Source organism: Nelusetta ayraudi, unplaced genomic scaffold (assembly GCF_046127955.1).
Source record: "Nelusetta ayraudi isolate G7.1 ecotype Tasmania unplaced genomic scaffold, CSIRO-AGI_Nayr_v1 ptg000001l, whole genome shotgun sequence".
NCBI classification, from domain to species: Eukaryota; Metazoa; Chordata; class Actinopteri; order Tetraodontiformes; family Monacanthidae; genus Nelusetta; species Nelusetta ayraudi.
This window is the reverse complement of record NW_027466051.1, coordinates 1,692,002-1,713,539: the sequence shown is the minus strand read 5'-3', so window position 1 is coordinate 1,713,539 and position 21,538 is coordinate 1,692,002. Positions and strand designations below refer to the sequence as shown.

At 49.1% G+C, this 21,538-nt stretch overlaps 1 protein-coding gene across 4 annotated transcripts in view; it reads left to right on the top strand.

The window, feature by feature from the left end:
- The window catches only part of LOC142885381 (pre-B-cell leukemia transcription factor 1-like), a 52,528-nt gene that overhangs the window by 22,777 nt on the left and 8,213 nt on the right, over nucleotides 1-21,538 (top strand). For all 4 annotated transcript variants that reach the window (XM_076022083.1, XM_076021901.1, XM_076021995.1 and 1 more), the window contains exons 3-5: nucleotides 15,414-15,658; nucleotides 18,567-18,757; nucleotides 20,572-20,707. In XM_076022083.1, the coding sequence (XP_075878198.1) occupies nucleotides 15,414-15,658; nucleotides 18,567-18,757; nucleotides 20,572-20,707 (572 nt within the window). The remainder of the gene's footprint in view (nucleotides 1-15,413; nucleotides 15,659-18,566; nucleotides 18,758-20,571; nucleotides 20,708-21,538) is intronic.

Here is a 21,538-nt window from a genome sequence, read left to right as displayed (position 1 = left end):
CTTGGCTTTTTGTTTTTGCCGTAACCAGTTTTGTCGCCGTTCAATGAGAAACGTCGGGTTTGACCGTCTACAACCAGGAAATACATAAAGTTCAAATAAGTGATGGATTAATTGAACAATTGCACAAATCAGATATCTTGGTACAAATTACTAAATATATATATATACATATATATATATATATATAAATATACATATATATATATATATATATATATATATACATATATATATATATATATATATATATATATATATATGTATATATATACACATATATATATATATATATATATATATATATAAATATACATATATATATATATATATATATATATACACACACACAAAACCTTGGCGGCCACAGTTACCATCGTCTCTGAGGATTCTAAACATCACAGCCAAGGGCTCGGGCTATTTCCTGGAAGCCCGAACAAGTCACAACGCGGTCCAGATTTGGAGGCCTTGCGAGAAAAAAAATCCTCTTACAGAAAATCTTTTCAGGTCCCAAACAGTGAATCTGCAGCCACTTTTTCTCTCATTTTTCTGTCAGAAGGTACAAAAGAGCCAGCTGGGATACATCATCATAACAATAAAAGTCCTCTAATTATCCCCTTGTTGACGCTTTCCAAAGCGTTTTATAGTTGATTCAAAGGTATAAAACTTTATTGGATAAAAAAGATAAGGGACAGAGCACGGGGGTGCGGTTTATGCCGTCTACATTATAGGTCCTTCATGACATTTAAAACTTTATTGGACAGCGCTCGGAAATCTGGGGGCAGTATATAAAATGAGGGATTTATGGGACTTTGTGCCCTTTTCACGGCGGCTGTGCGTGGAATAATGCGCCGCGAGACGGATGAGCTCGTCTCGCCGCCTTTTAACGGTTGGCGGGACGTTCAAGAGCAGGTAGCAGATGCCGAGAATAAAAAAAAAAAAAAAAAAACGGAACGCAATACATCAATATTAAGCATAACAGATGTGATGCTGCCTTTTATAATGCCAATAATCCCCCCTGCTGACCCTCTCAGATGGGAACAACTTAGAGATATACGGTAGTCGAGGACGCAGCACAAATTCTTTCAGATTCTGCCAGATAATTTTAGCTTTCCGAGGGTTCGGAAGTATACGTTTGAATGCATCGTCTACTATTTTTTTTTCTTTCTTATTATTATTCCCTAGCCAGGTGTGCATCCTCCGCCACGAGAGCGGAATAGCAACGATGGGGGTGGAGGTGGGCTCTGTCGGGGGTTAGGGCGAGCTACCATCAGGTCTGAATCTTTTATGAAGCCTGAGTTCTTCCCCTCCGCATTTAGCTCTGCTCTGGTTGAACGACGTCGCAAACATTTTTGCATTTTGAAGTCACGAAGGACTTCAACGCTGGTTGTGGCTCAGCTTTATTTTAAGTTGTACTTATAAATGCACCAGTGCCACTTTTTCACAGAACGAGTCGACTACGAGTACTTTCAGTACTTTCAATTTCAGTACTTACTGATACCCATACTGAGTACGTAATAAGGCCATTGCACATTACAGAATTACTTTGATCATTTTTTTTCACACAGTTGTTGTGTCATTTGAACAACATCCCTTGGCTTGTTTTTCGAGAACATTGGCTGACTGTCACAAGTTTCACTGCAGTACAAACAGAAATTTACCAAAATTGTCAGAAGCATGCATGAGTACTCAACCCTGGTATCAGTACGGATACTTGATACTGGTATCAGTATCGGTGCATCCCTAGTCATACTATCAATGAATATAACGTCCAAGTCCAACGCCGTCTTGAAAAGAACCCTTGTATTGAACTTTCAGTTCAAATCAGCATCAGATCACCCTTGTTGTTGGCTGTTCTCACTTCACTCGTGCCGAGAGACGCTGAGAGACGTCTGTGTGGCTCTCACAGCCGGGGTCTGGTGGATTGGATTAGTGGGGAACTGGCGCTTGGCTCCGACTCACCACCGCGGCCTGCGTTGTGTTTTGCAGAGCGGCTGGAAATAGACCCGAGCAGACGAGAATCTCATAGTCCGAGTCCGCCAGCACCGCCGCCGAGATCTGATTACTCCTGCGGACGGAAACGTTCAAAGAAGACGCTGAGTGAGGACGCAGGGGGAAAATATTCATCCTGAGCGGGAACAGGAAGGAAAGAAAAATAAAGATCATGGCTGACTTCAATTTAAAGTCCCAGTGGTTACATCCAGAAGGACGGGAAATTTGTCCTCCGCATTTGATCCATAACCTGAGGTACCAGTACTGCACCCAGGAATTATTGGTTGATCCAATCCCCCAAAGTTCAACTACGAATACTGAGTGCCAAGAAGGGTGGCATGACCTGGCCAGGAATCGAACCCACAACCCTTCATTCTCAGGGTGGACACTCTACCGCTAGACCGCTAGCCGGTAGACAGATTAGGCAGATTCCCGGGAAAACGTTCCTGGATCCAGAGTGGCGGTGAGCTGGAACAGGAAGTAGCAGGTGCAGCGTTGCGGAAAGGTCGAGCGACGCGAACGCTGGCCAGCTCCTGCCCGCTGCCCCTGCCGCCGCCGGGGGGGCCGGGACACAATAATAAGACAGGTTGTTTTTATTTCCTCCTCTCCCCTCCCTGCAGGGAGGGGATCGCTGGCTCTCATCGCAATTAAAGGCGATCGAGCCTCCGTCCGTCCGTCCGTCCGTCCGTCCGCCCGTCGGAGGCTATCGCTGCTCCGTGTGGCCCATATGTTTGGCTGCTGATAGAGGCTGGATTACTGTGTTTGGGCCGCAGATAACAGGCTGTTTATAACCTTGGCAGAGTCTGGGGCCTAATCTGGCAGCAGCATATTTCCCCCCTTCGCTCCGCGATAAAGGCCTGTTAGCAGCTTTATCAGGCGGGCAGATAGAAGTCGAGCCAGAGCGAGACGAACAGCGAGCAGCGCTGGGCCCAATCTGGCACCGCGCGAACGCACACGCACACACACACACACACACACACACACACACAGAACACACGCTGCCGCTTTATTTTTAGAAGCCTCGTCACACCCAAACACACACACACACGCGCACAGACACACGCGCGGGCTGGCGACACGTTCACACGCGCTTCAGTCCTCGTCAGAAAGGGCAATTAATTTCTACATCTGCCTGCTCGGCCGACACGAGCAGCGGCAAACAAATTAAATGGACAATGTCCTCATTCGTCATTGTTCAGACTTGTGTTACGGGAGGCAGACAGAGGCTACTTTGATGTTTGATGTATGTTTGATGCGGGGTTTTTTTTTGTGGAGTTTAAGATGATCAGTCGGAGCTGAGCATCGAATAATTTATTATAATAATAATAAAATAAAATGCAAATTAAAAGGGGGAAAAAAAGCATCTGAAGACAATGTGACATTAGAGACGTCAGAGACTATGGCGTAGCAATGGCATTAACGCACTCGCTCACATTAGCGTCTGCCTGTGCTTGCTCATGCTAATGCTAATTTCTACAGTGGCACATTTTAAACAGGAATTTAAACAAACAAACTCCCCAAAATCCACTATTTCCAACAATTATCTGAGTCTCCATCCTGTCAGTGAACCCCGGCCTCTCTGATCTGTTTACCAAAAAAGCAGAAGGAGAGGAAGGAGAAGAAGTCGAAGATGTTGTCACTAGCAGCAGTGAGTCTGTCCCCTGAGCCGTTGCAATGTTTGGGAAAGGCCACTATATTTCTCCGGATGCTCCAGACCTTCTAACAGGCTTGGAGCTGTGGCGAGAGGCAGGTTTTACGGCCGCTCTGCTGCTTTTACCTCCGTGTTGTCCTGGAATTGCTGCTCTGCTATTTTCCCCGTCCCTCCGCCTTGACGGCTCTGCACAGGCACAATTAGAGGCAGCGCTCCTTTCACAGCCGGAGAAAATTGTCGTCCTCTGTAAATTGCTTTTTTCCGGAGCTTAAAGAAGATCTCTTGTTACCCTCTCATTCAGTCTTTCTGCAGCCTCCACACTCCTCCCTCCCTGCCTCACTCCCTCCCCTCCCTCTTCCCTCTCTTTCAGGGAAATTGCTTTCTCGCAATCAACAGATTGCTCGCTGCACTTAGGGGTAAATACAGGTAGACTGGAGCATTAGCATAACATTATTCAGACAAGTGTCAACCTCCAGGCAGTTAGCGCTGCGTCTGAGCTCGTGTGTCGGTGGGAAATGAAGTGGCGCCAAAGAGTCGCTCGCCACCGTTTCAGGGACGGAGCACGAGTGTAAGATAAGGATAGGTTGGATGTGGAAATGTGGCGGTGCTGGCGAGGTGACCACCAGGTAAACGGACACGCTGAACAGGCATCGCGGCATCACCAGCTAACTGCTAACTAGTTAGCTAGTTCTGGCGAAAATTGAGCTAATGCTCACAAATAAGACTAATGAACTTTCCTCTGCAACATCTTGTGCCACTCACAGGAGGGGTGTGGGGGGGGGGGGGCTGCTCATCCACAGTCCCTGCCCTCCTCCCACCACTCACCCCCTCACCCCCACACCCTGTCTTGATTGACATCAGCGCTCCTTCTGACCTACATTTGCATCTGCTCCCTGACCCAAATAGGACCACTGTAATGAGTCACTGGTCATTTAGGGAGGGGAGGGGCACGGGAGGAGGGGTGTGGGGGGCGGGGGGGGTTGGCGTTGTGGCTCCAGGGCCATTCCAGGTCACCTGACCGCTCCGGTTCCTAATCAGCGGCTCATGTTAATGCGCCGCCTCACCGGGGGGACCAATCAACCAGCAGATTTCAATCTCACTTGTCAAGACGCCATGTCATCACTTCTGCCATCCCAGTAAAACATCCGGCCACTGGAGGGCGGACATTTGGGCGACAGTGTTCTTCTTCTTCGCCTGATTGGTACAGACCACTTCCTGGTTTCATTCCGCGCCCTCCTCTGTTCAGGTGATATTCTGTCAATAATCGAGTACTGCTTTCGGTGTCATATTGACGTTCGGCCGTGTTGCTGACTCTGTCGAACGCCCTGCGCTGGGAGAGAGAGAGCAGTCCAGCTCATCCCTGATTGCCGCCGCCATTCCCGCCATCCGGGCTGAACAATCAGACAGGAAGTGGTTTCTGGCGGCTGCTTCAGATGGCCTTTCATTTTCCTCGGGTCTGCAGTCATAATGACATAATGTTGTGCATGAGCCTCCGCTCCTCCCGCCTCCTTCCTCCCCCTCCTCTCGCTGTGGACTCAGCGCTGCTCCACTGTGTTTCCCCAATATGTGAAAACACCAGATCTTATTATTTCTCCGGCTAAATAACGCTGTTCCCGCCGGCGCCGTGTGATGTTTTAATGAGGGCCCGCCGCTCGCCACTCGCCGCCTCCTCAAACCGCCGAGTAAGAGCCACATTAATAATTCAGCTCATTAAAGTGTGTAATTAATCTGGAGCTGTGTAACGGGCGCTGGCGGAGGAACTCTCCAGGGGGGCCAGCTAGAGAAATATCAGATTGAACACCCGCTGCTACGGGAAACTGGCTCCTCGGCGGGAGCCCAGCCGCCTGCACGGCTTCCCTGGCAGCCGCCGCCGCCAGTCGCCGCTGCCACTACTGCTGCACACAGCCAGAGCAGCCAGTTCAGCTGGAGGTGCAGCAGCCGCTAAGGGTTTAAAGCTGCTTTTTTTTTTACAGCTCTCAGTTTGCATGACAGAGGATTTTGGTCTTTTTTTTTTTTCATTGAAATGGACAAAACAATACCTGGAGATGTTTCCATCTCTCGGTGCGTGATGATTGGTGGCATAGTTGCACCAGATTCCGCATGGAAGACGAGCAGCAGCAGAAACAGCAGGGATGAGAATCACAGGGAGAACTCCCCCACATCCCCCCCACCTCGTCATCACACTGGGAGGAGTCAACGCATCATCGCGTCTGGCTGACTGAAGAGGAAAATATGCCGACAAAAGAAGAAATGCCGTCTTTTTTTCATGTTTGCGCCACCGACCGGCAGAAGGAATGAACAAATTGATAATCGATTGATTTTCAATCGTCACGCCCCGTCGACAGCAACCATCAAGGCCAGTTCAGTGCGGCTGATGATGATGATGGGGGGAGATTGACTCTTGTCTTGGGGTCACGCTTGCATCTTTCACGCCTGCTTCATCACGAGGACGAAGACAACTGAAGTCGTCTGTATATTTCAGTCTGGAATCTCGCAGGGAGGCGGCTGCCGTCTTTTATCCCCTCTGCTCCCCCGACACGCGTCCTCAGAGGCAATAACTCGCCGGGAAGGTCTGAGTGAAAAGGTTGGGGTGACCTTTTGCTCGGCGGCTTCAGGAAAAAACTAAGCAGATTTGCGTGTTTTCTTTCTTTCTTTCTTTCTTTCTTTCTTTCTTTCTTTCCTTCCTCCCGGAGTCTTTATATCATTTTAACAAATCACTGAAAATAGAGTCTGTGTAGTGCACTTATCTGAGGGACACTGATCAGATCCGGACGTCTAATTACACTTAACTCAGGACATCCGCTGCGGAGGCGGCTGATCTTCTTATCTGCACATATGCTGGTATCCGAGTCCAGAGGCAGGCGATAAAACGGCGGCTTGCAGAGAAATGCTGCAGGTCACGAGCGAAAAAAGTTTCACATTTGAAAGGAGACACATTTTGCAGAATCCACTGGTCAGTCAGTTTTTTTCCAGCTGATGGCCTTCAAACAAGGGAACGTCCTTCCGTCACTCCATCCTTCCAGTTGTGAAAATGAACCCTTTGTGATGTCACCAATGGGCCCAAAGCCTTCCTTCCCCCGGGTTAGTTACCTCGCCCTCCCCATACCTCCTCCCCCAGCAACCAGAAATTGGCTCCGCCCTCTGAGACTGCATTTTTTTTGTCCCCTTCCACCCAACAGGTGGAAGGTCCAACAGTTTACGTTGCAGATTGAGCATGTGGCTGTAAACAGAGGGCTAACCAGGCTGCTTTTCTCTGTTGGTGACACTCTCAGAGACAAAAATAAAGATGTGAATCCAACTGGTACAATGTCACCCACAACATTAAGACGACTCCCGGATTTAAAAGATGCTTCTTGGACTCTCATAACTTGAAGAACCGTCAGAGCTCACATGCATTTTTATATGCTGCATAAACACGACAGTGGTGACGCCTGAAGGACGACCTGACTGGAACAACAACCATGTTATCAGGCGTATCAGGCCACTGCGAAACAGTGGCGGTGGGGAAGGGGTTGGGGGGCAGCACCCGCTGCCACTCCGCAGCCCCTCAGCTGCTCCAGATGTGGCTTAATTTACTGCGACTTGGCTAATCACTGCGATTAAGGATTAATTACCGTTAATCACTTTAACATAAACTGGCTGGCGGTGGGAGAAAGGACACCACGGGGAGGCATGGAGGAGGTGGTGGGGGATTCCTGCGTCTCTGCCGCACTTCCTGTTTCTATTTCTATCAGACAGCCACAACCTCCATCTCTCCATTCACAGCTGACTGGTTACTTCACAAGAAGGTGTGCAGGTCCTCAGAATTCCAAAGCAGGACTCGTCCCGAAAGGTGCTGCACGGCCTTGGTTAATATTCAGCGTGGCGGTTTGTCGTGGTGGTCAGCCGAGGCTACAGTGAGGTGTCCTGCAGCAGGAGATACGGAGCAGCAGCAGCAGCAGCAGGAGGAACAGCAGCAGCAGCAGCAGCAGGAGGAACAGCAGCAGCAGCAGCAGCAGCAGCAGCAGCAGCAGCGGCGCTGTGTGTTCCATTAATGCAGCCTGACAGCAGGAATCACCGGGACATCGGGGGTGGGAGGGGGGTAGTGAGGAGGAAGATGGGTTGGGGTGTCGGGGGGGGGACAAAGTGGCTACACCACCACCCCCCTGCCACCCCCCGCCCCCCACCGCCTGAGCTGAGGGTGGTGCCGTGGTCACCTTCCCTCCGTGGCCTGGTTTCACGCTGACAAGCTCGTCTGCTCCACTGAAGGAATGAATTTAATAAGGCGCCAGGGCAGCGGTGGCTAGCGACGCGGCTAACCTCGCTGGCCACGCCCGCCCCCCCACCCCTTCAACCCACCCCATGCCCCGGAGGGGCGTCCGGGCTGGTGGAAGCTGGCGGACGCTGCTCGCTATCTCATACTGGACGTTGGCCTGGTTGCTCGTTAGCTGCTGCCCGTCACCAGGGAACCGGTTTGAACTGGTTTCCTCACCTACTGAGACCTCCAGCAGCCGATGTAGAGAGGCTGCTCGTCCTCTCTGAAGAAGGTGTTTTTTGTTTTTAATTGGTTTGATTAGCTAAAAAAAAATAATAAAAAAAACAACATGGAATATCAGATAGAATCTACGCATGCATCATCCATCTTTCTTCCATCCTCATAGTTTTTGTTCCTCTCTTTATACGAAAGTGCCTCCACTGAAACTGCAGCGGCCAGGCTCGCAGTTGCTTCTCTGTCTTTGTCTCTGTAGGATTTTTTGTTTCGTTTTGTTAAGGACAGCTGGCACCAGCTACAGCGCAACTGGATGCCTTCACCTCCGAAACAACCTCAAAATGATGAAAATGCTTGAGGTTGGCGCTTGGCAAGACGGATGTGCAAGATTCAGGCTTGAAATCTAAACAGTCAATTTATCAGCGTGTTCATTTTAAAATTCTTGCATTTCCAATAAAATCACCAATCTTCTAAACAAATATCATCAGGTAAATGCTTCTTGTGATGGCTGCACGTTAACCGTGAAGGCTGTCTGGGTTTTCTTTTTCTCCTCCTCCCCTCTTCTGGATGGTCTCAATGGTTTAATTGACTCTTTATCTCCTCATTCATTTCCTCGTTTTTGAACGCCGCTGCTCCCATCCTGCCTTTTGATACGTGATATTACAGCCTTTCACGGCTTTTCACTGTGACTTTCAGAACGTAGCGCTCTAGATTACCATAATTCATCAAAAAAAGGAGACAGCCAAGCTTTTTAAAAACACCGCAGAGGAGCTTTAATTGTCCCCATCACCCATTAACCTTTTTGATAGTACTTGTTAACCTTTTTTTCTCCCCCTCTCCCATGAAAATAAATGACGGTTGACGAAGAGAAGCAATTTTTTTTCTGCCTTCGCATTTCTCAGAGCTGCTTTTTCGGACCCATATAAACGGTGGTGTGTGTGTGTGTGTGTGTGTGTGTGTGTGTGTGTGTCGGGGGCGATGGCAGTGTGTGATTTCATATTGCTGGCAGCAGTTTAAAGTCTGGAGTCTTTACAACAGTGAGCAGGATTTAACAGTTCGCTTGCCCCCGCCGCCGCCGCCGTCCTCCTGGTGTGTGTTGGTTCCCGTTTCCATCCCGCTACACCCGCCGCTGTATAATGAATTATGCCGATGTTGAATTAGCATGTAGCTGTCGCTTCGGCGCCGGTGCCTGCCTCGTGACAGGACCACCGGGGCTCAGCGTGCCGCTGCGGAGAGGGGCGAGGGTGGCGGTGTGTGGGGGTGGGAAGGGGGGGGTGGGGGTCGGTGGGAAGGGGGTTGTGGGGTGGGGCCTCCGCTGTGATTTATTAAGTGTTGAAGACACAATGAAGTGTGCCCACTGAAGCACCAATGCAAACAAATAGGGCCACGGCTGTCACTGTAAATCCGAGCCGACAGGCCGACCGCAGCCCCAGCACAAAGGGTTAATTATTCAGGAGCACTCTTGGCTCCGCAGTCAGGTTTTGTTTTTTGTTTTTTATCCTCCAGCGGACGAACTGATTAATTAGAGCAGAATTACCTCACCCGCCGTTCTCCACCGCTGGCTTCTGCAGGTTGATTTTCTTTTTTTCTTAGCACATAAATATACCAGGATGATGTGGCCGTAAATAATTTGGTAACCCTAAATTTTTCCTTAATCGCAAAATCAATAGAGGCGACGTGATCGGAAACCCGCTGTGTGCGTTACGCTACATCACGGCTGATGACGCTAAAGCTTAAAAAGAAGCAACTCTCAAAGTTGGGAAAGCAAACAATGGAAATTGTAATGGATAATAATGAATATGGCCAATCACCGATTGTCTTTAACCATCATAAGATAAAATTAAAAATTAAAAAAACAGAAGTATATGTGGCTAATTTCGAAGCTACGTTTTAGCTTGTTCTCAGAAGAACATATTAGCACAGCTAGACAGCTAAGCTACTTTAGCCCCGCAACGCAAGTCAGGCAGGTTGTTTTTGTAGTGTACGTTGACGGTGGTGTTTTTATTTGTGTCTCTAGTTTCTTGCTAATTTCTAACTGTAGCTAACAGACAAATAGCAGGAGCTTCACTTCCTGGGCTGGACTAACAGACTGTCGGATGTGAAAGATGCAGTCATGAACATTAGTTTTCATTTTAATTTTGAAGTACTCTCGCTTTTCTGCACGCGTTCACGCTGCTAAACAAGCAGCAGGTGATTTTAGCTGAGTAGAAAAAACAGGGGGTTGAGGTGGGGGCAGTGGGGGGGGGTAAACATGACAGTTAGCGACGTCAGGGTCTGGCGCCCTTCACCTCCTCCAATCAGGGCGCTCCTGGGAAATGTCAGGCCAGTCAAGCTGCTGATCTGCCCTCAACACGCCGTCACCTGACCGGCGTCCACGGCGTGTCACTTCTTCTTGGACGCCTGTGCGTGCGTGCCACTCGTGCGCCTGCCCGCCACTAGTGGTGATGTAACGTTCGAGGATCACATGTCAGCACCGGGGCGGCGCCTGATCTCTGATGTCAGAGGGTCCCAGCTTCGGAGCCGCCCTCCGTGGCTGACGGTGACAGAGCGGCCCGGCGACATTAATTAAACATCAGGCTTTTTTTCCCACAATCCCCCTGGATGGCCGTGACAGGTCGCCGGAGTCCCTGTTGACGGGGATTACGTGTGGAAATGGCTTCCGACAGCCTGCCGTGGGTTAAATCTGATAGGACGGTGGAGGCGCCCGGACGGCCGTCGCTCGAAAAAAACCTCAGAGTTTGATTTTATTTCACGGAGGAAAAAGAAAAATGGCATTAAAATGCAACAAGCACCCTGGGAAGAAAATCTTAATCCTCTGCTGGGAGTTTCTGAAAGGAGGCTCAAATATCACCGCGGTGACTCAGAGCCGCCTTCCGACGACCTGGATGTGGCGGTTCTTTCTGTTTATACCCGCTGTCGATTCTGATGTTGCTCACAGTTTTGCGTGGCCATCGTCATGTGAGGCCGGAGGATGATGTGACAGTCGGGCGTCAGCGATGCCGGTGTCTTTACCCGACGACAACACCTCTTCCAGGGACGCTGCTCACCGCGCCGGCTGCCTCGGGCTCAACAACCCACTTTTCTTTAGCCACGGTTCACCACCGCACCCTCCCACCCTCCCACCCACCAACTCCGAGGTTATTCCTCCACTCTTTGTCCCACTCAGACCTCAACAACAACAACAACAACAACAACAACAACAGCCGCAGATGAGTTGACCCAAACAGACACTGAAACCATTTTTTTCCTTTTTTTTTTTTTTTTTTACGGCTGCAAGGAAATAAAATCAAATAAAAAATAATAAATATTTGCAGATAAACAGCCCCCACAGTTAAACGTCCACCTCCCCCAAAAAGTCAATCGCTTTTGCTCTCCGTATTTAATTTGATTTGCTAAAGGCCAGATTGCTGCAGGGTTGCATAAATGTCATCTTCTCCCGCATCCGTAGCTCCTCCGTCCATCAGACGGGCAGTGCACGCATTTAACGGCGTCGTTGTCATTCAATCTCGCATCCTGGCGTATCACTGCATTATTTACAGTCAAGCAGAACCAATGTTCTTATTCATATTATTAGCATGCTGGGAAAAAAAATACAAAGCGGAGCTATTCTAAAAATTTAAAAAGAAGAAAAAGGCTCCTTGAGAGGATTGTTCGCTGTATGGGGGGAGGAGGGGTGGGGAGGGCGTATTACTGCATCGCACCAATAATTCTTGGCCCCTGCGAGAGTCGTCCCCTCTCTCTCTCTCTCTCTCTCGCTCCCTCTCTCTCTCTCTTCTCTCTCGCTCCCTCTCTCTCTCGCTCCCTCTCTCTCTCTCTCTCTCTCTCGCTCCCTCTCTCTTCTCTCTCCCTCTCTCTCTCGCTCCCTCTCTCTCTCTCTCTCTCTCTCTCTCTCCCTCTCTCTCTCTCCCTCTCTCTCTCTCTCTCTCTCTCGCTCCCTCTCGCTCTCTCTCTCTCTCTCTCCGTCCTCGGGTGGCTCGCTGAGATCACCCACGCTGCCGGACGGCCAGCGAATGCCACCGTCGGATCCTGGGGCTCCAGCAAACATTAGCACGAATCAATTAGGCCGCCATTAGCCAATAGCGCCCGCCACTGACTCGTGTAATTATGACCCACAGCAAAGCCGCTCTCGCCGCGACGCATTACCACAGCCCCCATTGCTACACCCTCCCACCTCCCACCACCCCTCTTCCTCTTTCTTTATTAGCTGTATTTGTTTGGAGGTTGATCCGCTTTAATTACAGGTCAAAACCAAATCAGTCGGCGCTTCCAGCAGTGTCTCCCTCCTCCTGACGCTACTTTTTTATTATTTCTCACCGTGACGAGAAATGGTGTGGGTGGGTGTGTGTGTGTGTGTGTGTGGGGGGGGGTTATCAGTCGTGTTAAGGAGAATCCAGATTCCTGTTTTGTCCCGGCAGTAACCTGCTGGTGGCGCCGGTGGTGGTGGAGGAGTCCCATCAGATGGTGTGATAAAAGGAGGAGCTGATATGGCAGTTAACAGCTACTTAGCTCGGTCCCGCTAGCCCGGGATGCTCTGTGTGTGTGTGTGTGTGTGTGTACACGCGAGCGTGTGTGTGCGTGTGTGCGCGTGTGTGTGTGTGTGAGACAATGCTCTGTCAATGAGGGATGACAGTACACAGCCAACATGGCGTGATGTATTGTTCCTTCCTGGTTCCCTTCCTGACATGACAGACAGCAGCATCAGCAGCCAGAACAGAGCAGAGACGCCGCCGCCGCCGCCGTCCACGTCGACCGTTAGCGACACGCGTCGACACGCAAAAAAAACAAAAAAAACAACACGATTTTTTTTTTACTAGTCACATTCGCCCATGTATGGCGAAGCTGCTCTGCTGAATGCAGCCGCTTGCTTCGTCCCTGACCTTTCTCCTGTTTTTCCTTCCCCCCCATCCCTCCCTCATAACCCCCTCCCCGCCTGCCCCTCCCGCTCTCCACTCTTCTTCTTCTTCTTCTTTTTTTTATTCTCCTTGCCTTCTAAGAGATCTCTGAAGAAATGACCTTCTCCGCTGCAGCCGCCCTCAAAAGACTGATGATGGAGGTGCTTTAAGCCAAGTAAAATAAACACTTCATGAATGTTAAGCTGGAACTTGGCAGACGTGAATCGAATCGTTTCTGCGGACGCGGCGAGTTGTGGGTTTCCCCTCCTCCCCCTCTATGTTCCCTTCTTCCATTTGACAGTCTAGACGTTTTATGAGCTCAGTAAGAACTTTGGCCTTGACTATTTCACATGTACACACACACCCCCACACACACACACATATATATATGAGTATATATATTTTTTTTTCTAACAGAAACATCTCCCTGCACTTTCACCCTCTCAAAGTGTGCATTCGCCTCCACGTTTTCCGCGGAGGCGAATGAAGTCGCAAACGCTCTCCGTGACTTCACGTCCACTCGTACACTAAGAAGAAATCTGTCTGTCTCGTTGTGCACTTGTCTCTTTGTGTTATGTCTTGGAGCAGCTCGTCGAGCTCTTTTACCCCCCGAAAAATGTCTTCCAGAAGAGCCGCGGCTCATTTTCCTCGCTGGGAAACTGTGGCGCGCTCCGGTTTTAACACCCACTTTAGTCCCTCGTATTTATGAGGTGGTAAGTGCGACTCGGCGCTGCTGTGGAGTGCTGTGGGAGAGGGGGGGGGGCATGAGGGGAACTCTGCTGAGGTGCTGCTAACCGGAGCGGACAGGCGAGGCTGAAGCAGGTATGATTGGCCCACTGAGGCCTCGCCGCACATTTAGCGGCGTGATGAAGGGGTCTGGGTAATGGGACAGGATGTTTGTGCAGTCCCGCCTTCCCACGAGACACCCCCCCCCCACCCCAACCACCCCCAACCGCACACTCAATCTACCTCCCGCCGAGCCGGCGGCCTGAACCTCTGACCCCTTCCACTCGCCAACAGTTGCCATATTTGCATTTCCAGTCCACTTAGAGACACCCCACAGCCCCCCCCACCCCTCCTACAGCAGGCCCCATTCTCATCCCAGTGACCCCCTGCCCAGGCCTCCCACCCCGGACAGCAGTCTGGGGTTAATGCACCAAACACTCCCATTGTCTCTGAATTAATGACGCGCTCGCCGCCTGTCCCTTCGCATCCACTGACAACGAGACAAATGACAAATGGTAGCGTTTTAAATGGCTATTGACACGTCGGGGGGTGAGGAGGGGTGGGTGAGGGTGGAGGAGGGAGGCGGGGTGAGGCGGGGTGAGGTGGGGTGGGGGGGGGACGACCTACGGCGGTGATGCCCCTCCAACCCAATCCCCCTGCCTGCCGTCGACGCACCTCTGATGTCCACTCTGGGATCAATTTAGCGACGCGGCTCACAGCCGCAGAAGGTGTTTCATATTGAAATGGATGGTTGTCAGACGGAGGGGGAGGAGGAGGAGGAGGAGGAGGAGGAGGAGGTGGTGGTGGTGGAGGAGGGGGAGGAACAGTCGGAGCTTGGCACCGTTTTTTGCTCCCAGAAAATGGAAGGCGTGACTCGGATTCTGTTCAGAGCGAGGGAGACCTCTAGTGGCAAGCAGAGGTACCAGACAAAATACTGTCTGCGCGAATCGAGGACCGAGCAGCTGAGGTCACGTTAAAAGACAATACCAACAACAACAACGACAGCAAAATCCCCTCCTGCGTTTGACACGCGAGGGGCTCAGGATGCGGCTCGTTCTGTTTATGTGGAGCAAAATAACCCCCCAAAATTAACTGCAAAATCAGAAATGTATTAAATATAATAAGTTTAGGAAAGTGTTTGCGCTGAGAAAAATGAATGATAAAAAAAAAAAATAAGTTGAAATGTGTATCTTAAATGTTGGGTTCCATAAAATAAATATGTGTAAATATCATATTTATAGTATACATTATACTGTAGTATATATTATATTTTCAAGTGGTTTATTTCCCTCCCAAACGTCAAGTAGATTTGTTGTTTTTTGTTGTTTTTTGTTGTTTTTGTTTTTTAATATATTAAAAAAGACATTAAAGCAGTTTTATATCCAAGAATAAATAATTCCTTCAGGTTAAAATACCTGCAACATCCCCGTCATTGTGACAGTGTTACTGGAAGTGTTTTCACCGTCAACGCAGTTTAAAACACAGAACTGAGGAGCGACTATAAGCAGTGAACACTCACACACACACACACACACACAGAGTTGTCAGGCTGTGTTTGTGATGTCAGCCAGCAGGTTGTCAGCTGACCACACGCGTGGCTGCAGCTGACGAACTTGCCGAGACGCATCGCGTGCGGCAGGTACGACCCCGTATGACTGACCTCTGACCCCGTCCCTGCTCTCCGCAGTTCTGAGTATCCGCGGCGCCCAGGAGGAGGAGCCGCCCGACCCGCAGCTGATGCGCCTGGACAACATGCTGCTGGCGGAGGGCGTGTCCGGGCCGGAGAAGGGCGGCGGCTCGGCGGCCGCGGCTGCAGCGGCAGCGGCCTCGGGAGGAGCCGGCGTGGACAACTCGACCGAGCACTCGGACTACAGAGCCAAGCTGACCCAGATCAGACAGATCTACCACACCGAGCTGGAGAAGTATGAACAGGTGAGACAGCGAGCACAGGAGGTCAAACGAACCATGGCAGGGGCGAACCTGAGGCAGAAAAGAGAAGAGATGATGTAAAATTGTATCACCATCACTCAAAGGTTTACAGCACCAGAGAAAAAAGACTGAGTTTGAATAAAAAACAATTAATTAATGCTATTGTACAGTGGGAGTGAAAACACCTCAGTACTCAACAAAATATGATTCAGCTGACCTGGTGGAAGAGCCTGGTGGTTTTTTCTTTTTCTTTTTCAATGAATTTTTAATTTATCTATATTATAACGTTTATCTATTTATTTTTTTTTCAAATATATAAGGGGAATTAAAGGAAACAATGATCAGGCCTTTTTTAGTGGATCATTCTAAAAACAGTATCTGCTCAACTGAGTTGAAGGAGGCTCAGATGTCCCGAGGTAAAAACGCATTATTGTAAAAATCCACCACAGATGAAATTTCGTCAAAGCACTGCAGCAGTGTTTAGACTTAACACAATGTCGGGAACAAACTGGACCTTCAGGACATAATCGCTATTGTTTTTTTTGTTTGTTGTTGTTTTTTTTTAAACAGCGGCAAAGGGAACAAATTGTTGCAAAAACATTTGAGGGCTTCTTCTCCTTCATCTTCTTCTTCTTCTATTTCTGCTGCCTGTGCAGCAAAGCAGTAAAAAAAAAACAAAAACAAAAAAACACTGACTTGTTTACAGCTGCGTCTTTAAAAATGTCCTTTTCTCTCCTGACTGAGATTCACCAAACAGAAAACAGAAAGCCTTGCTCTTTCTCTTCTTGGTGAGACCGGTCTATCCCCCCCCCCCCCTACCACCCTCTGCAAAACACACACACAGCATCCATCAGTCAGGATTCACTGTAGATTGCCATTCCATCCCAGAATATCACAGCATATTGGGCCTGTGTGTGTGTGTGTGTGTGAGAGAGAGAACCATTAAAAAGTCAGTTGGAGTAGGGAAGAGGGGTGAGGGGGAGGAGTGGAAGGGGAGGCTGATTTCCTCTCGCTGCCTTGATAACCGATGCAGCCGCGACAACAGCATCCGTCTCCGGCGAGCGGCGGGTGAACAGGCAGATACAGACAGAGGCTGACACGGCTGCATCCAGGGAGGGAAGATCGACGGCAGGCAGGAAATAAAGGAGAGGAGACGGGAAGAGGCGTCGAGATTCACGCCTGGTGTCACATGAGAGGAGCTGGTGGCGGCGCGTGTTCGCCTCTCTTTAGGGCGCCGCCGCTGCGTGCGTTCGTGTGTGTGTGTGTGTGTGTGTGAGTGAGAGAGCGAGAGAGAGAGAGAGAGAGCGGCAGCTGTCATGGGGCCCCTGTCAGCGCGCTGCCGTCGCCGCACGCGAGCGTTTGAATTCCCGCTCGAACTCAGCAGTGAGCAGTGCGTCAAAGCGGCAAAACGGCCGCTTTGGGTTCGTTGTGTTCGTTTTTGTGCAGTTCTTCCCGGTCGCGCGATTTTTCTCCCTAGGAGGAAATAGGGATAAACACGCCACAAACTCTTTTGATTGGTCCCTGCTGCGCCTCTTCTTCTTTTATGGTAATCTTCCTGATTTTCCATCGAGCGCGCTACATGCGCCACCATCGGTCACCGAGGGGAAATGAATCTCCTAGTATTCATTTCATGTACATCATTTAGAATGACAATTAACACACCTGCTGACACAAGCGACCAACTTGGGGGCGGTGGTTGCCAACTTTGTCACCATGCCGACTTGTCAACACTGCAAGTGGCCAGGAAGCAGACACTTTGAAAGTCCACTTTCGGAGGTTTGGATTACGCATATGATAGATGTGGTATGTGATATGTAGCCTTAGAAATCTAGGCAAATATATTATACAACTATTTGTATAGCACCTTTCATTACATGAAATGCAGCTCAAAGTGATTTACAGACTGTAACAGGAAAAAGTACAAATGATTAACAAAGTAGAAATGAAAAGTAAAAACATCAAACAATAAAAACTTTGAAAACTTCACTATAAGAGGATAACGCTTTCCAGACAGTGCGGACATGAAGCTTCGTGTTATTCATAGACTCGACATATTGTTCAAAGTAGACTGTTGCCTATAGCGCGGATAATTAATATGATTATCCTTCAGCCACCAAAGGCGCACTCGACGTAGAAGTGAGAGACCTTGTAGCGACCAATCAAATGAGTACAGTGCGTGGTTATCCCTATTTCCTCCTAGGGAAAGAGATCTCGGTTCCCAGTCAGGAGAAAGAGCGCAAGGATCCGGAAGAGGACGTGGGCTAGACCGATCCAGTTTCCCTCTTACCGTTGGTCGCTCCCACCGCCCTGGATTCTGTCCTGATTCTCAGTGTGACGAGTCAGAACCTTGATTTTCCATTGACAATCCTCAAATTAGCAGATATTTTCTCCAAATACCTTCAGAATATTTGACTACAACAATTTGATGCATTTTTTTTCTCTAACCAATGACAAACACTGTGTTTTTTGTCCCGATTACACATTTTGCAACATTGTTTTCCAATCTCATATAATTTCACATGACCCGGGGATGCCTATATAGTTCACACAAGCTACACGACAACAACAGCACCTGAGGACATTGCTTGCCCTGTAAAAACACAGCGTTTATGAAGGCTACTCACAACAAAAATTCACCTTGAAGAAATGTTTTATCTTGAGGGGTCACACCTCTATCACTACCTTAATGTAATTTGGCACCAAAAAAATACAAAGTAGGAGTAAACATGAGAAACACTGTATAATTATGGAATTCAGTACTGGGCCAATTGGATTTCTTTAGCTCCAGCAGGGCAAAAAAAAAGGAGGGAATTGGACAGCAAGGCCAAGCTGCTTTTAACATAAAAAAAAAGTCCGCCTAACACTTCTTATTCCCCCTGTGTTTGTGTTTGTGTTTGTCCTCTTGCCACAGGCGTGTAACGAGTTCACCACCCACGTGATGAACCTGTTGCGGGAGCAGTCGCGCACGCGGCCCATCTCGCCCAAAGAGATCGAGCGCATGGTCAACATCATCCACCGCAAGTTCAGCTCCATCCAGATGCAGCTCAAGCAGAGCACCTGTGAGGCCGTCATGATCCTGCGCTCACGCTTCCTCGACGCCAGGTGTGTGTGTGTGTGTGTGTGTGTGTGTGTGTGTGTGTCCCACCGTTGTGCACAGTGTGTGTGTAAGTGTGTAAGTGTGCTTCTTTCGCATTATGCAACATAAACACGTGCTGCAAATAGCTTCCCAATGTGGCAACGCTGCAAATCGCGCTGTGCCGCCTGTGTGTCCATAAGAATGGTCGATGTAGGAGGCCTGTCGTGCAATAAACATAGCGCAGCCCATGCTGCACTTGCTCAGTGCCACACACGTGCACACACAAACATCGTTTGCTGGTTTGCGTCCACGGATTTGGACCATCAACGCTGGCCAATGAGAGTGGGCCACGCTTATGCTCGGCAGCGGCGGCGGCGGCTAACTGTTTCCCTTTTTTAATGTAATCGCTTGTTTCCTTTTGATGCGAGCTCAGGATTTGCATACATTTTCTCCGAGGATAAATGTCGCTCAAAGTCTCAAGAGTCGGAGGCAAAACATTTAAATGAGGCAGGCGCTCCCCTCACAAAGCTCCCTATCTATTCTCTTGCAAATGATTGTGGCGGCAGCGGCGGCGAGAGAGGAGAGGGGAGGCTTTCCGCCGCCACGCTCGGCTCCGCTGATTAATCTACTGGCTGCTGGAGCCCATGCTGCGCACATTTACATATTCTCCAGCAGGCTTTGGGAGTGCGGGACAGAGGTTTTAGCACAAATCTCCTGACTGGCTGCACGCGTGTGCAGAGATTTGGCCGGGCTCCCCCTCCAGCTTATGTAAAGCAGCCCCCTCAGATGTGGCACATGCAGACACGACCTGATGGGCTCGAGAGATAAGAGGGTCAGTTAACTCTGACATGTTATGGCTGCCTGCATCAAAGTGTTGGGCGTGTCTGTGTACCGGCGGTTTGATTCGTCATGGCGTTTTTGTGTTTTTCATTTGGAAAATCTATTGAACCCGTTCGTTCTTGCACGTTTGTGGCCGCCCACTACCTGGCAGATCAAGCAAGTACCCCATCCATGGGACCAGAGCATCCTAATGTCACTAGACCCCATGCAGAATTGTATATCAACCAGTCCTGTCAGGACCAACCCAAGGATTTGCACCAAATTAGGCCACAAGTTAAAATTTGCAGTCTTTGAACTGTTGTTGTTGTTGTTGTGAGTGTGACTATTTTGTTTGCGGCTGTGTTTCTGAGGCTTTAATTGGTCAGTAAACAATTATTTGACTACCAGGCACCAGACATCTTATCCCCCTGAACTCCTTCCCCAGTGCTTAGTGCAAGATCTGGCCCTCGAGTGACAGGAAGATAGAGCCAGAGGTAGACTTCAGTTGTGACCATGCTGTCCCAATGTAGATCATCGTTGACCGATTAATGGTCTTAGCCACAGAGATAAGGTAGAGCTCACTGATGAGGTACATGATAAGAATACGTCCGCCTCGAGGTCCTCTGGGTATGTCCATCCAGGTAAAAATCTCAATGTAAGACCAGGAATCACTGCTGGGATTCTGTAACCCAGCTGGCCTGAGAGTACCTCAGGGGCCCTCGGAAGAAGCTGGAAGAAGCTGTTGCAGTGAGAAGGAGACTTGCTATGTATTTGGGCCAGGCTCCCGGGCCACGATCCCGGTATTCACGTTGAAGCCAGGGCATCAGTGATTGAGGTTCATGATTGAAAATTACAGTCCAACAGTGCTTTATGTTATGTTTTGTCTAACAAAAAAAAGGTCCAAAAACATCTCGGTGTATTCCAGAACCCACTTCACTTTTGCCATGGCCGCTTCATCTGTGAGTTGTTTAGTATTTGTTGTGTATGTTGTGCACTAATGACGTGTTTTCACTCTTTGCAGACGGAAAAGACGAAACTTCAACAAACAGGCGACAGAGATCCTAAACGAGTATTTCTACTCGCACCTCAGTAACCCCTACCCCAGCGAGGAGGCTAAAGAGGAGCTGGCAAAGAAGTGCAGCATCACAGTGGCCCAGGTAAACCGCCGACCAGTGCTGGCCGACACCACCTGTAGGAAAATTGTGAACGCCGCTGCTGATGTGGAGCAGCGGCAGCTGCCACAGCCGCCGCCACCACCTTGCAACTCGCCCTACATGGTGTTTTGTGACTGTCATGAGTACGGACGGCTCCTGTGATGCTCCAGCACTCTTCTTTCATTGAGACTACAAACGACTCAAAGACCAAAATACGCTTTGTCATGAGTTTGTCGTCTTGTTATACCAATCAGACAAAACTATTTTTGTACTGTGGCTGTTTCTATTAAAGCTGCCAGACTGTGGCGTCGCATTCGCAGCTGCTCAAGCACAAACATCCAGCCGATAAATATGATTGTGCGATGTATTTAGATGTGTATGTGCTATTGGCCTATCAAAATAACTTTTGACAGAGAAAACTTTTAATGGGTCAACCGCTAATTATTGCTAAAATTGTTAATTTCCCTGAGGGAGTCATCCCAAAGGGATCAATAAAGTCTATATCTATCTATCTATCTATCTATCTATCTATCTATCTATCTATCTATCTATCTAAAATGTAATAATTATAGCCTTTTAGTTAAGGAAAGCAATTTCCATCCTTACTGCTTCAGAAAATTAGCACAGCAGTCATTTGAGGCACGTGCACCACAGTCTCACAGTAAGTCAGCAAAAATGGAAAGTCTTCTGAGGCGCCAACGCTGAATAGCTCATGAGCAAAGAAAGACAGAAATTAGAAGAGGGCCGTTGTGTCTTTTCCCTCCATCTCTGCATTCTAGCGCTCAAGTTCATTCGATTCGGTGTGAATTGATAATGAGGACGAGTCAACGCCAA